General features: G+C 59.7%; 5 protein-coding genes across 5 annotated transcripts; 1 reads left to right on the top strand and 4 right to left on the bottom strand.

Moving 5' to 3' along the window:
* Positions 1-41: 41 nt before the first annotated feature.
* BO70DRAFT_390364 (putative NRPS-like enzyme) lies at positions 42-3,565 on the top strand (the record flags this gene model as incomplete). Its single annotated transcript, XM_025546145.1, has 4 exons — positions 42-374; positions 534-744; positions 822-3,046; positions 3,127-3,565. 4 exons carry the CDS (start codon positions 42-44, stop codon positions 3,517-3,519), a joined length of 3,162 nt encoding a protein of 1,053 aa, XP_025395281.1. The 3' UTR covers positions 3,520-3,565.
* Positions 3,566-4,080: 515 nt separating this feature from the next.
* BO70DRAFT_417466 (sugar porter family MFS transporter) lies at positions 4,081-6,395 on the bottom strand (the record flags this gene model as incomplete). The annotated part of the gene is made up of 5 exons (XM_025547414.1): positions 5,600-6,395; positions 5,428-5,551; positions 5,304-5,380; positions 4,884-5,248; positions 4,081-4,835 (listed from the first exon to the last, which is right to left on the bottom strand). Exons 1-5 carry the CDS (start codon positions 5,899-5,901, stop codon positions 4,081-4,083), a joined length of 1,623 nt encoding a protein of 540 aa, XP_025395280.1. The 5' UTR covers positions 5,902-6,395.
* BO70DRAFT_154288 (uncharacterized protein) lies at positions 6,294-7,428 on the bottom strand. Its single transcript, XM_025538235.1, has one exon. It carries the CDS (start codon positions 7,361-7,363, stop codon positions 6,686-6,688), a length of 678 nt encoding a protein of 225 aa, XP_025395279.1. The 5' UTR covers positions 7,364-7,428; the 3' UTR covers positions 6,294-6,685.
* A 405-nt stretch (positions 7,429-7,833) lies between these two features.
* On the bottom strand, positions 7,834-10,410 carry BO70DRAFT_366136 (uncharacterized protein). The gene has a single exon (XM_025544257.1). The coding sequence runs from the start codon at positions 10,156-10,158 to the stop codon at positions 8,074-8,076; it is 2,085 nt and encodes a 694-aa protein (XP_025395278.1). The 5' UTR covers positions 10,159-10,410; the 3' UTR covers positions 7,834-8,073.
* Positions 10,411-10,593: 183 nt separating this feature from the next.
* On the bottom strand, positions 10,594-14,497 carry BO70DRAFT_390361 (putative C6 transcription factor; the record flags this gene model as incomplete). The annotated part of the gene is made up of 3 exons (XM_025546144.1): positions 12,990-14,497; positions 12,229-12,935; positions 10,594-12,048 (listed from the first exon to the last, which is right to left on the bottom strand). The coding sequence occupies exons 1-3, from the start codon at positions 14,422-14,424 to the stop codon at positions 10,594-10,596; spliced, it is 3,597 nt and encodes a 1,198-aa protein (XP_025395277.1). The 5' UTR covers positions 14,425-14,497.
* Between the last annotated feature and the right edge of the window lie 125 nt (positions 14,498-14,622).

Here is a 14,622-nt window from a genome sequence, read left to right as displayed (position 1 = left end):
AGCGTCGCAGTTTCTTCTGCATTCCAGCAAGTGCAACCAAAATGGTCAGCTTTTTCGACTCACCTTTACATCCACCTCCACCTCCAGGAGGAGCGTTCAAGGCCCCGGGAAGGCTTCTCGTCACTCAAGTCGATGCTGTGGCCGAACGATCGCCCACCCGTCGGTTTGGCTTGATTCCAAATGGTACCGAAGTCGAGAATGGCTTCCGCGAGGTGACCTTCCAGGATCTCTCTCGTGCGGTGGATGCGATGGCCTGGTGGATCGTGGAAGCCCTGGGCATGCCAACAACGAAGGAGGAAACAATTGCTTACCTGGGGAATAACGATGTTCGCTACATCGTGTTTATCCTTGCGTGTCATAAACTTGGCTATACGGTTTGTGCCCCTTTCTTTTCTTCCCTCGTGTGCCGGAGTCCCGAGAGAGGTCCGTGAAGATACATAGCTAAGGCTTTTGCGGGCGACCATTCGTTCGTATAGATCTTCCTGCCGTCTACCCGATTGTCCGATGAGGCCTACGATCATGTGTTCCGAGAGACAGCATGTACCCATCTGCTGTTCAGCCAGGAAAAGTCTCAGATCGCCTCGCGAATCAAAGCCTTGAGCGGGAAGATGCGGACCCATGAAGTGCCATCGGTGACCGACACCTTCGGCCATCGAAGTGGCACGAAGCGATTCGACTTCGCGCGGACCTATGATGAGATGGTGAACAAGATCGCTTTCATGATTCATAGTTCAGGAACGACCGGTGCGTATGATGAGGCGGGCCGAGTTGAAAGAACAAACCGACTTGAGAAGTGATCCAGGTTTTAACATGTTTGGCAGGCATGCCCAAGCCAGTTCCCCTGACGCACGGCTTCCTGGGTACGATGGACTACGGCCCGTCGATGCCTCGACCTGCTGGGCGGTCCTCTTCGTTCTTCAACGACCTTGCCTCCGACGACCCCTCCCCCACGGACCTTGTTCTCTCCTCCACGCCTTATTTCCATCTGATGGGTCTGGTCTCCTTTTTCGAATCCATCTTCCATAACATCCCCTTCGTCGCCAGCCCGGAAAAGCTCCTGTCGGTGGGGTTCTTGATCGATCTCATCCGGCACACGAAGCCGACGGCGACTATTCTTCCCCCGTCGATCCTGGAAGACATGAGCCATTCCGAGGAGGGTCTCGCTTGCCTCGGCAGTATGAAGTTTGTCTGCTATGGTGGGGCCCCGCTGGCCCCGGAAGTTGGCGATAGGCTCAGTCGGTACACCGAGCTACGATCCCCGATTGGATCCAGCGAGATGGGAATCATCAGCTCCATGGTCCCCGAGGGGGAAGGCAACTGGGGATACTTCGAGTGGACCCCTGCGTATCACGTCGACATGCAGCCGATTGGGGACGGCTTGTATGAGCTCGTTCTGCCCCGGGTGGAACATTCCCTGGTCATCCACGGGATATTCCACACCTTTCCCCAGCTGAAGGAATATCGCTCCAAAGACCTATACACCCGACACCCATCTAACCCCAGGCTCTGGAGGTATCATGGACGCCTCGACGATGTGATTGTGCTCAGTAACGGAGAGAAGCTGAGCCCGGTCTCCTTGGAGAAGATTGTCGAGGGCCATCCCTCCGTACACCGGGCTTTGCTCGTCGGTCAGCGCCGATTCCAGACATGCTTGCTGATTGAGCCAGTCATCGACGACCCCACCTCCGATGCGACCGATGAGCGGACGGAGGAGGAGTTCGTGGAGTCAATCTGGCCAGTGGTGCAGGCTGCCAACGAGACGGTCCCCCAGTATGGCCAGGTCGTGAAGACCATGATCCGTCTGTCTTCGCGCGAGAAGCCCTTCAAACTGACCGCCAAAGGCACCACCCAGCGACATGCAGTGAACCAGGACTATGCAGGGGAGATCGAGGAGATCTACGCCGCGCAGGATCGACGAATGTCGGTGGCGCTGCCATCAGCCCTCACGCGCGAAGGGGTCTCTGCGTATCTGCAGGGCATCATCTCGACCCTGACCGGCAAGTCCGACATCCGACCCAGCGATGACCTGTATGGCCTGGGCCTGGACTCCCTGCAGGCCATCCAGTTGAGTAAGACCCTGAAGAGCTCGGTTTCCGCCTACAGCTCGCAGTGCCCCGTGGAGCGTCTGCAGGTCCAGAACATCTACGCCCACCCGACGGTGGACGCGCTCACGGATCTTCTGCTGGGGGTGCTCGACCAGTCCGCAGTGCAAACGGCCCCCGTTACGCGCGCGGAGCGCATCGCGCAATTGATCTCCAAGTACACCGGGGATCTCCACGCTCCGCCCGCCGGCGCCCAAGTCGCTCCCCCGCCGGCGCGCTCGACCGTCATTCTCACCGGATCGACGGGATCGTTGGGCACGTACATCCTGGAGGAGCTGCTGCGCAACCCCCGGGTGGCCAAGGTGTACTGCTTCAACCGGAGCGCGGACGCGGCGTCACGCCAGCGGGCGGGATTCGAGGAGAAGGGGCTGTCGACCTGGCTGCTGGATGACCCGGGGCAGGTAGAGTTCTGGCAGGTGGAATTCGGGGCGAGACAGTTCGGGCTGCCGGACGAGCGCTACGGCGAGCTCCTGGGGCGGGTGGACCTGATCATCCACAACGCGTGGAAGGTGAATTTCAACCATCCGGTCTCCTCGTTCGAGGACCCCCACCTGCGCGGGGTGCGCGGCTTCGTGGACCTCAGCACGCGCAGTCGCCACCGCGCGCACCTCGCGTTCGTGTCCTCGGTCAGCACGATCGGGGCGTGGCAGCCGACGGACGCGGGGGTGACGGCGGTGCCGGAGGAGCCCATGGCGTCGGTGGCCACGGCGCTGGCGCAGGGATACGGCGAGTCGAAGTTCGTGGGGGAGCGCATCTGCGTGGAGGCGTGGGCGCGGGCAGGCGTGGCCAGCAGCATCCTCCGCGTCGGGCAGATCGCAGGCCCGGACTCGCCGCGCGGGGTCTGGAACCCCCACGAGTGGATCCCCGCCCTGGTCAAGTCCTCCAAGGCCTCCGGCAAAGTCCCCAGCGATCTCGGCGGCTATCCCGTCGACTGGGTTTCGGTGGTCAGTTTTCCTTCCATCTCTCCATCTCTCTCCATCTGCAGCTCTCTTTCTGACCCTCTCATCCCTCCCTTCTGTAACAGGACTCCCTGGCGCGCATCATCACCGAACTTCTCCTGAACCCCCGCTGCAACCGCTCGACATATCCCGCCGTGTTCCATCTCGTCAACCCCTCGCGCACCAGCTGGGCCTCGCTGGTCCCCGCCATCCAAGCCCGGTATCCCGTCCAGCCCGTCCCGCTCACCGAATGGCTGGCCGACCTGCAGGCGATTCCCGACCCCTCCGACCAGGAGGTCGAGGCGAAGCCCGCGCTGAAGCTGCTGGGCTTCTTCCGCGCGCTCGCCGACAATGATGCAGCGGTCCTGTCGGCGGACATCAGCGTGGATCGGGCCAAGGAGGGGAGCCCCACCATGGCCGCCCTGGGTCCCGTCTCGTGCGCCCAGATGTCCAATTGGTTGGCGCAGTGGGACTTTTGAGCTGGTTTGGCACAGTAATCTGTAGGCAAGTTATACCCATTGGCTGATAGAGAAATAGAATTATAGAACCTTTTTTTTTTTTTTTTCTGGACATGATGGCTCATTGAACTTGCTTGTTCCGGGATTCTTTCCCTCCTGGATGGCGTGGCGGTATGTGTGCATTAGATATACTATTACTATACTATAGTAGTAATCTAGGTGACCGGGGCTGGGTTAGGTCGGGGTAGGTAGGGGGGGTCAAGGGCAGAGGGAGACAGGGGTGTTGAGGAAGAAAGATCGTGGGGTTGGAAGGTGTTGTTCTGAGTTGGATGATGGGACACTGGAAGAAAAATGAATAAACGATTCAAAGTCAAAGAAACTGTATAATTGGATATATTACGCGACCGACGACGATCCCCCAGGAACCGATCGACCTATCAATCAATCAATCAATCAATCAATCAACATACGCTCGTGGTATCTAACTCATCGCATCTCATCTCATCTCATGTCTCCTTCATCGAGTCATCACATCACACCCGTTTCACCCTTCAGCACCAACAATACACCACCGCATCTGGGTTAAACCATCTTCTCCCCCGTCGCCATCGTCTCCTGATGCACAACCTCGGCAACGGCGCCCTTCTTCTCCTCATCGTAGCCGACCTCCTCGATCAGGGTCGCATGCGAGTACTCGTTCTTGGTCTTCCAGGCCGGGACACCAATGTACGGGATACCGCTCGGGTCCGTGAAGATGGCCTCGACCTCCTCCAGGGTCTTTCCCGTCGTCTCCGGGAACATGAAGAAGATGTGGAGGAACATGACGGTGCAGAAGACTCCAAACAGGACGTAGACTTTCCACTGGATGTTGACGAAGGCGGGGGGCACGAAGTAGCTCAGGGCGAAGTTGAAGGCCCAGTTGGCCGACGTGCAGAGAGCGCCGGCCTTTCCGCGCAGACGCAGGGGGAAGAGCTCGGGCGGGTAGACCCAGCTGGCGGGGCCGAAGGAAATGGCGTATGATGCGACGAACAGGTAGGTGCACGCGATGACGGCCTTGCTGGCGTGGCCGGAGATGATCCACGATTCTTCGGACACGCCGTTCAGCCCGCCTTTGGGGGCCGGCTCGCCGTACGTGGCCATGAGACCGGCGTTGGCGTACAGGAAGATCGCCATGAAGAGAGAGCCGATCATGAAGGTGGGGCGACGGCCCCAGCGGTCTCCCCAGACCAGGGCGGGGATGGTCATGAACACGTTGATCACGTACTCAATGCTGGAGGAGATCAGGTTGTTGTTGCCCTTCAGGCCGGCCATGGCGAAGACGTAGGTGATGTAGTACACTGCAGGCTGTTAGAGATGGCGTCTCAGGTCAGGCTCGTCAGACTTACTCATCACGTTCATGCCGGTCAGCTGGGACCAGATCTGGGTGAAGACACCCACGTGGGTGCGGTTGATCATGTTGGGCTTGAACAGCTCCAGGAAGCTCACGTCGGCGTTGTCACGCTCGAACTCGCACATGGACTTGATCTCTTCGTACTCGCGCAGCACGAACGGCGAGTTGGGGTCGCCCTTGCCGTGGACCAAGGTCAGCACGGCATGGCACTCCTCCCAGCGGTCCTGGCGAGCCAGCCAACGGGGGGACTCGGGCAGAAGCATCAGACCCAGGAAGAGCAGGATAGCAGGGATCATCTGCAGACCCCAGGGGATACGGAAGGCGGCAGTGCCCTTGATGAAGCTGCAGCCATAGGAAATGCTGGTTGCAATTAGTATGTGCGACAGTGACTGATGACTGACAGGCATAAACTTACTAGAACATGATCAAGATACCCCAAGTGCAGGCCCACTGCTGGAGACCGACAAGACGACCACGCTTGGTGGGTGGGGACTAAACAGTCAGCGACCCGTATGGCGAAGAGACATCGAGGCACTTACAATCTCGGAGATGTACACTGGAACCTGCGCAGAACAGATACCCACACAGAGACCGTTGATGATACGACCGACGATCAGCATGGGAATGTCCTGAGAAGCACAGACAATGATAGAGCCGATACACCTGAGCCACATCAGTACCAAGTAAGAACCAAAGGGGTGTACACCATACCAAATCACCGAACCAATCTGAATCGAAGTCTTACGCCCATACTTATCTGAGAGGAATCCGGAAATCAACGAGCCCAACCAAGAGCCCGCAGCCATGGAGGCTGTGATACCACCCTGCACGTTGGCATTGGGACCCTTGCACACTACACTCCCGTCCGAATTATACTCATGAGGGCCTGGGTTAAAGTAGCAAAGATAGGCCTCCTCGTCGATGATCGCGGACATAGACGAGATATCGAACCCGAAAAGACCACCGCCAATGACGGCGATGGCCGCGATGAAGTAGATATTGCCGACAACCATGGTGGAATCGGGCTCCGCTCTCGGTAGCACAGTGAATAAAGGGAGAAACAGGAACGAACCACCGCACACGGGGGGGGGGAAGAAAACACCAGGAGAAACCGGGGAAAAGACGGGGTTTTAAAGGGCTGCAACCCGGGGTCGCGCCGGAGCGGCTGGAGCAGAGTCGGGGGGGAGAAGAACCCACCGCGACGTAGGTGGAAGGCATGGACTGATGCCAGAAGGCTCAAGACCCATCATGGCCGGTTTCAACCGCCAAAACTAAAGAAACACCCTGTTCCGAGCCGAGTCGCCCACAGGGATTGGAGAGGGGACCCATGGGAGGCGATATTAGGCCGGCCCCCTACTAGCGGAGAGACACGCATATTCGGTTAGGTCCAGGCCAGGTTGACCGACGATTGGATGCATGCAGCAGCAGGCCGGCCCACGGGGGAGCTGACATAGAGGAGGCGATGGATCTTCGGGTGGCCGAGATGCGCATCCATCGGACGATTGGGAAACACCGGGGCGGCACATGGCTGGAGAATTAAGCGGCTGTCAATCGCGCCGGTTCGAAGCGAACCGCGGAATGGACGAGACTGGTTGTACGATGTAGCAGCTGATTGCTGATCGCTGATCCAGATGAGGGGAAGACATCCACGATCCATCACATCCGGGGGCAGCGGCATGACCATGATAGAGAATCAGGCTCGGAACAGCCGAACACACAGCCGAATGCAACGTCCAGCGCACAGGGAACCGGTCGCACGGGGCAATCAGCCTATAGGGAGGAGGCAGGGAGCCGTGATCATGTCACCGAAGTAACGCGACCAACTCTGGGCCGAAGACGGCAGCAGGCGCAAGACTCCGACAAGCCCGCGTCGCCGTGGAGGGATCCGGGGAATGTCTGGCTGACTGGACTGGAGTGGATCGGCACCGCGCTTCCCTTCCGGGCCATGGCGCGGTTGGGCCGAGTCAATCCATCGATGGAACGGCGAAAGGATGCAGGCTGACGATGCAATAACCAGGGTGAGTCTCGGTGGGACAATGGGAAAGTGGACAGTGGACAGTGGACAGAGCGACAAGGCCAAAGCATACCTAGATAGACACCTCGACAGCTCGATACTCTGCAGGTTCCCCTGTGCAACGGTGCAGTGAAGTGAGGTGAGGGAATTGATTTTCGGGGGAGTTGTGGGGAGAAACTCGAAAGTCGGGGGGAAACAGACCCTCCAGAGACCCTCCGGAGACCCTCCAGAATCCCTCCAGAATTCCCCAGAGCACATGACCGGCCCGCCTCGGCCATCTGCCCGATCGGGCCTAGCGCCTCCTTCAGGGTCTTGGCGGGCCAATCAGCACCGACCACCGGAAAAGGCACCGTACGTGCCTTGGGCAGGAACCTCGTGCCGCGCGGGAACGAACAAACCAGTTGTCTCTCTGTCTGGTAGGGTAGGGTAAATAATGGGTAAATACAATACTGTAGATACATACCCAACCCTCCATCATTGGTTCCCCTTCCCCTCCTCTCCCCCCAAAAAGGGAGAATGGGGTCGGGTTTACGTCTGACTCTGACTCTCTGACTCTAAGACTGACAAGGCCCGGGGACCCCAGTCCTAAACAGGGACTTTCCATCCATCACAAATTAACAACAGCCTATATTACCCGACGCCCCCTTTTGCCTCCGCTAACGAGCTAGCCTTCCTGCACCGTTCCTACTTTCCCCGGTCTCGTCGGCCATTCGTGGATTTTCTCTCTCCGCGGTTTCCCCTAAATGGGTCCATTCGTGTAGAATTGGGGAGGGGGGGATGACTCGTTGGATTTTTCTTTTCTTCTGCGTCGCATGCATGGTCAGGTCACCTAAGTAAGTAAGAACTTGAAAGTAGACCGGGCCGGTCTCGCCTGGCCGGGACCGTGATGTATATTATAGTATATAGGCAATATGCGCGAGGCGCTATGTACTATATACGAACACATTATCATTAAGTAGATGAAAGTGGTAGTTAGGGGCAGGCCAAAAAAGACGGGTATGGCTATGAACAGATAAGTAAGGTGGAAACCCCATACGGCCAGGCCACGGACAAAAAAAAAATCCCAAATCGAAAATCTAGACGGAGGGTGGAGACTGCACCACCAGCCCTAATTACCCGGCTGGCTGGCTGGCTGTCCCTCGGTTTCAGCTCGATTCAGGACGCTTCGGGTTCAGATCAGCTCCCACTCCGCAACGAATGCCCACGCCATTCCCACGCGGCCGACTTGGGCCCGGTACTCCTCCGCCGTCACCCCCCGCGCGTCTGCTCGATCCCCGAAGCTGGTCAGCACCACCAGCTGCACCTTCTGCCCCGGCACCCCCAGCCCCCGCGCGTCCGGCACGTCCACGTACCACCAGTCTCCCCCGCCATTGGGTCCCGAGCCCCGGACGTGTGCCAACGGCAGTCTGTCTTCCTGCCGACCATCCGCCCCGTGAACTATAAGTAAGAACATCCCGGGCTTGGCTCGGCTGTGGTGCTCCAGTGTCCAGTGCTCGCAGACCAGGCCGAACTGGAAGCGCAGCGGGCCTCCCTGGGCCACGGAGAGCTGCTTGGCGGCCGGGCGAAAGGTGCGCACCCCGATGCTGTGCTTGTCCGCGTCCCCGAAGACCATCGGCTGCTCCACGCACAACGGGGACTGCGGGTTGCCCAGGATGTATTCCTCCCAGCTGATCTCGGGACGCCCGTCGTCCCGGTAGAACTGAGTCCGGTCTTCGGGGAAGTGCTTCAGTCCCAGCTCATCATTCGTGTTGGTGAACATGGCCGGTTCGAACCTCTGCACGTACGGCTGTCCCTTGCCGGAGATGCATCCAGCGCCCCAGCAGGCGTCAATCAGCTTCCACTGGCCGTTGTCGATCCGGACCACGTTCCAGGCATGGCCCGTGTGGAAGGGAGGAAGCGCCGACCCGGGAGCGGGAGTATCATAACCATAGCCTTTGCCGTGGCCCGAAACCTTCTTGGCCTCGAGACCAGCATGGGTAGCAAGCGCATTGAACAGGCCAGCATACCCCTCACACACCGCCAGCCCAGTCGCCAGCGTACTGGCCGGGGTCGAGTGCCCGACTGTATTGTTGAAGAAGGCGACCGTATCATACATAATGTTATGGTGGAGCCACGTAAAGATGACTCGTGCTTTATCCGTCAGCGAGGGAAACGGCGCGGTGAGTTCCCTCGCCAGCCATCCCAGATCCTGCGTGGGGAGAGAGGCGCGCGGGTACCGAGCCGCATGGGCATCTGGCGCCGAGAAGTCGCGGCACTTCAAGCAAACCGTAGTCGGTGCCGCGGACGGGGGATTGGAGGCATACAGACGCGGCTTCGTGGCCTGGATCTTGGACAAGTCAGGCCGAGAGGCCAGAGGGACCGGCGGGGGCACTCCATTCGAAATAGGGCCCTGGGAGCCCCCATTCGTAAACCCGTTTACATTCTTGTTTATCGCTGCGAAGCCAGACTGCTTCAGCTTTCCCATTGCGGCATCGGATATCGGGGGCGGAGGAAGCCTCCTCGCTGGCAGTGGCGGTGTGCTCTCCGCCTCTTCATTAATACTCGGCGACCTGTCGCAATTATTCCTGGACGGTAGCCGGGGAGGCAGCCGGGGCTGCGAGCTGTTGCTTTCTATGGAGTAGTTGCTGGACTTTCGACGCAGAGGCAATGCCGGTCGAGGCGGTGACAGGCTGCCACTGCTTTTCGCGGTGGTTGGTGTCGGTCGGGCTGGTAGTGAGGGCTGTCGCTTGGGAGGCAAGGGGGGCAATTGAGCCTCGCCCCATGCGGGAGGCAGGGAGCGACCACCAGCGGAGTCAATCGAGGTTGCAGATGTGTTGGCTGTTCTTGTCGTCGACCTGGATATGTCCGAAGCCATCGACTCAAAGGAGCCTTTGCGAGAGGGTTCCGTAGGCCGGCGGGGGGGTAGTGCAGGGCGTTGTTCGGAGGGCTTGCGAGCCGGTAAGGGAGGGGGCGTCTTGTGCTTCGCCGGTGCGGGCGGTGCACAGGGACGCGAGATGGGCCTGGGCGGAGCGGCATGGTATTCCGGAGGCGGATTATTGTCGACAGAGCCATTGCTGCCAGCAGCGTGGTCGTTGTCGTGGTCGGGGGAGATCTCGATGGGAGTGGCGGTGGTGAAGGTCTTGGGGCGCGGGGGAGGAGCAGCCGGACGGATGGGCAAAGAAGTGGGCTCAGTCCCTCCGCCGCTTTGGCCAGCTTGTGCCTGCTTCAAGGCAGCAATCCGTTGCTGGATGGACATCACCTGGGGTTCCTCCGCCATTGTAGGATTATTTGTGGGGTTAGGGGGGGGGGTGGAAGGATGAAGCGAGCGAAGGCGATCAACCGAGGATCGATCGTGTCAATTAAATAAGTTGTAAGATGTAAGATTAAGAAAAGGTACGGGGTCCAAGCGATGGTGGTGGTGGGTCAGGATGACCTGGAAATATCCAAGATGACTGACACCCTCTGGCAAGGAGGGGGATGAAAGACAGAAAGCAGATTCCAGAGGGGATCTGAGATTGGGGGCGAGACTTATAAGCCCTGCCTTGGGGGGGGGGAGGAAAAGAAGGAAGAAGGAGGGGAAGACCGACAAGACTGTGAAACGAAGAACTCCACGGCCGAACCAGGGGTGCCTTGCGGGTGCCTGAGGCGGTCGCCAATTAGGTCCAATATCCCCGGAATCATCCATTAATATTGACTCAACTACCATACCTATCTAGATCGTATGCACCTCCCGCCCCTTGACAAACACCCGCCTGATATTCCGATCATCGCCCGTCATCATAAACTTCTCAAACACCTCCCTGACGCCATCCTCCTCCATCACCGGGGCCATAACGCCCTCCGCATCCGCCCTGACCAGCAACGCATCGAACTCCTTACCGACGACGAAATTCCCAACCTTCTCCTGCAGCCCACACACTCTCGCTCCACCCAGCGTAGCCAAATAAAACCCCTCCGCGATGCTCAACGGCTCGTCCCGGCCCTGCGTCATCGTGCACCGCGCCGTGGAGACCACAAACGCAGACTTCATCACCTCCAGCATCGAACTCGAATACCCTCCCCCACAGTCCGTCCCCAAGCCGACCTTCACATCCCGGCGCAGATACTCCCGTATGGGCGCCACCATAAATTCGTCCATGGTCACGTTGGGGATAGGACAGTGCGCGATCCCGCACTTCAGTTCCGCCATGCGCTCGATCTCCGCGTTGGAGAGGTAGATCGAGTGTGCGAGGATACTCCGCTCATTCAGGAGCCCGAACCGCTCGTACAGCTCCGTCTCGCTCTTGTCGTTCGGGAACAGCGACCGCGTGAAATCCACCTCCCCGCGCGACTCGTTGAAGTGCGTCTGGATCGGCAGGTCCGTGTTCCGGCTCGCCATCGCCCCCAGCCCGGCCAGGAGCTCCTCCTCGCAGCTGATCGCGAATCGCGGTGTAATCACCGGTGTGACGAGCTCATGGGCCGGGTCTAGGCCCCGGACCTGGGAGATGAAGTCCTCCGTGTCGCGGAGAGACTCCTCGACGGAGGGATCGCGATACCAGTCGGGGGCGTGCCGGTTCATGTTGCATTTCCCGATCAGGGCCCGCTGGCCTAGAGACAGACAGGTTTCGGCCAGGATCACGGACGCGGCCGCATGTCGGGAGCCGTAGTAACAGGCGGTCGTGATGCCTTGTTTGAGGCCGCCGCGGACGCAGGAGCCGTAGAGCGATTTGGCGAAGTCTGGGTCGGATAGTTTGGCCTCGTGGCGGAAGGTGATGGTCTCCAGCCAGGTGAGGAGGTCGATCCCCCGACCGGTCCCGCGCTGGGCCCATTGGGGTGCATGTGTGTGGGTGTCAATAAAGCCTGGGACGAAGAATTCAGTGGGTTGCAGAATGGTCACTTTGCAGCTGGATGAGGGGCGGTTGCTCTGGGCGAGGAGATCGGGAATGGAGGCTGTGGGTGTGGATGGGCGGATGAATTCCAGGGTCCCGGCGGGGGACACAACGATCAACGTGTCGGTGAGAATCTCCAGCTCAGTGGGACTCGGAGTGTGGATGAAAGTGCCATGGAAGGCCTGTGCCTGGACGGCTTCGGATGCCATGATGATGACAGTGGTGGTTGTGAGGGGACAGATGGAGAAGAGGTGGCCAGTGCAGGAGATAAGTGAAGTGTTTGAATCCACAGCGGGGTACTCCGTGGCAACCAGTGCAACAGTTCATCTACGCCAATAACCCCAGCAACCGCGTCAGCATAAGTCCAGGTGCCGCAGCACGCTTCCATATCGCAACTATAGGGTATAGTAGGTGGCCATCTCCTCCTGGAACCAGTCATAGGAATAGAACAATTGCTCCGCCAGCTGCGGGTCAATCACCGGCACCGTCCCCGTCCCATTGACCAGCAGGACGTCATCCAGCACCGGCGCCAGAGGCACCGGCGGTGCAACCAGAACATGCTGCGGCTGTGGCGGAGGGGCCGGCTGTTCTGGAAGCGGTGGCTGTAACGGCTGCTGCTGCTGCTGCTGCTGCTGTTGCTGTTGCTCCTGTTGATACGCCAGGTGGCTGAAGATCATCGTGCTCTGGTTGCGAAAGGTCTCTGCCAATCGCTCTACCCCCGGGCGCCGCTTGCCAAACTCCTCTAGCAAGACGACCACGGCCTGAATGGCACGTCGCATCGTCCGGTCCTCGGGCTTCCATGCGGCCACCAGGCCCTCGCGGACGGCAAGGAAATTCTGGTTGAGACACCACAGAATCGTGATACCGGCGAAGTAGATTTGACTCAGGGTCAACCAGATCCACTTGAGCTTGCCCACCGAGAAGCTGTCCCAGTATGATCGGATGACTTGGATGCTGGCATCTCCGCAGCTCACTATACTCGTCGCATCGGGCATCGGGTTCCGCGGACTGGGTCGGTACATGAGAAGAAGAGTGGTCGCGTACAGGTAGTCGTAGTAGCTGGTGGAGTAGAGAAGCGCGGGCGGATACACCGGTGCCGCCCGTCGCCAGTCATCCAGCTCCTGGCGGAAATGACTGAGCGTGATAGCAACCTCGGTCGGAGGGGACGGGGGTTGGTTGTTGAACACTACCGCGGTCAGTGGTCGGCCGTCCTTAGCATTCGGGTGGAAGGAGCGCTTACAATAACGATAGATGCGTGAAAAAATCCGGCGCAGGCGCACCACCTGCAAGGGAATGGTCATGGCACTGGCCCCCGGGGCTTCTGTCCAGTCGTCGTTGAACTCTCGCGGGAGGGTCACCGAGATGTCCTCGTCCGCTATCCCCAGCGGCCGTCCCAGGGTACTCGCAATCAGCCGGTCGAGATTGTAAAGACTCCAGAACGCCCGCTTGGCCATCTCCTCTTCCACCACATTGACCACCGAACGGGCCTTGTGCAGTCCCAGGCTGGTAGCCAGCCGCAAAGCAGTCCCCAAGATATGCCACACGCTGGGGCCGGAGGTAGCAAACATCGTGTACACCGCCACGCTCAGCAAAGCCCGAACAGCCGCGAGGTCCTCATTCTGCAGAGCCAACCCCATGGTCTCGTTACTCACATGATAGAACTCTGCGGCCTGCGACCCGTCGGCAGATCCGATCAGCAAAGCCGTAGCGATGGTGATGTGATACGAGTGGTGGACCTCGGGGGCGGGCACCTCGCCCGCATAGATGCGTCGGAGATGGCCGAAGAACTCGGCCCGGCTCAGGAACGGATACTGATACCCCAGACTATCGAAGTACTGCGAGGACACTCGCTCCGCCTCCTCCAGCGAGGGCAGGCGGACCACGCGCGGTGCAGACGCGACCGGGCGCGCGATCGAGGGTCGGCGATGTTCCAGCTGGTCGCGGAAGATCTCCCCCACATTAGGCAGCTCCGTTCCCACCGCGGACGAGCTGGGAGCCGGACTGTTGCTGGACGCTGCAGCTGCGGTCGTCGTGGACGTCGACCGCGCAGGGCTTTCACGAGTCATCAGCATGGTCGGCACCTGATACCACCAGTCCGAGTCCCCCTCGCCGTCCAACGCGGTCCCCGTGGGCCGGTCGGCGACGGCGATGCCCGTCTTGCGGCGCACCACCTCCTCCAGCCATCGCACCCGGTTTTGTAGGTTTTCGAGCTGATCACGGGGCACAGAAGCCGCCGCGACCTGGGGGCCCGGTGGCGGAATGGTACAGCGGACGCCGGCGCGCGTGCACGCGGAGCAATTGGGGTATCGGAAGTCGCATTTCTTTTTTCGTTTCCGACAGAAGTCACAGGCGGTTGACACGCGTTTGCTGCGCGAGGGAGGGAGGTGGGAGGGAGAGGAATGCGAGGAATGCGGCGATTGTTGATGCAGGAGGTGATGGTGGTGATGTGGTTGTGATTGTTGTTGTTGTTGTTGTGGTGGTGGTTGGTGGTGCTGGAGCTGGTGCTGATGCTGGAGCGGCAGGGGAGGTGGCGGCAGCGACTGCGGAGACGGAGACGGATGGGAATGCAGATGGGGAGGACGAGGCGGCGGAAGCGGGTGGGAGGAGGGAATTGGCAGGGGATCGAGGCGAAATTTGCCCAGTTGATGTCGAAATTCCGGATCACGGTTGGTCATGGTGAAGAGGGGGGAGGCTGGAGCAGGAGGTGGTCACAGCAGCAGCAGCAGTGATGGTTGGAGTGGAGGGAACTGGCGGCTCGAACCGCAGGCCATTCCAGTGTGGGGGAAAGCGAGATGCTGGCGGCTGGAGGTGCAGCCGTAGTCGCCTTTAGTACCCGCCAGTCAAGCCAGTCAGCCCCGTCTCGGCCCTCCCTC

This window comes from Aspergillus heteromorphus, assembly GCF_003184545.1.
Source record: "Aspergillus heteromorphus CBS 117.55 chromosome Unknown BO70scaffold_36, whole genome shotgun sequence".
In the NCBI taxonomy this organism is placed as follows: Eukaryota; Fungi; Ascomycota; class Eurotiomycetes; order Eurotiales; family Aspergillaceae; genus Aspergillus; species Aspergillus heteromorphus.
Note: the sequence above shows the minus strand (reverse complement) of the source record. Positions and strands in the feature narration are given on the sequence as shown.

What these genes read in the sequence shown, in the direction of transcription:
- BO70DRAFT_154288 (XM_025538235.1), bottom strand. Translation starts at nt 7,363, where the DNA reads ATGTATCTACAGTATTGTATTTACCCATTATTTACCCTACCCTACCAG.
- BO70DRAFT_366136 (XM_025544257.1), bottom strand. Translation starts at nt 10,158, where the DNA reads ATGGCGGAGGAACCCCAGGTGATGTCCATCCAGCAACGGATTGCTGCC.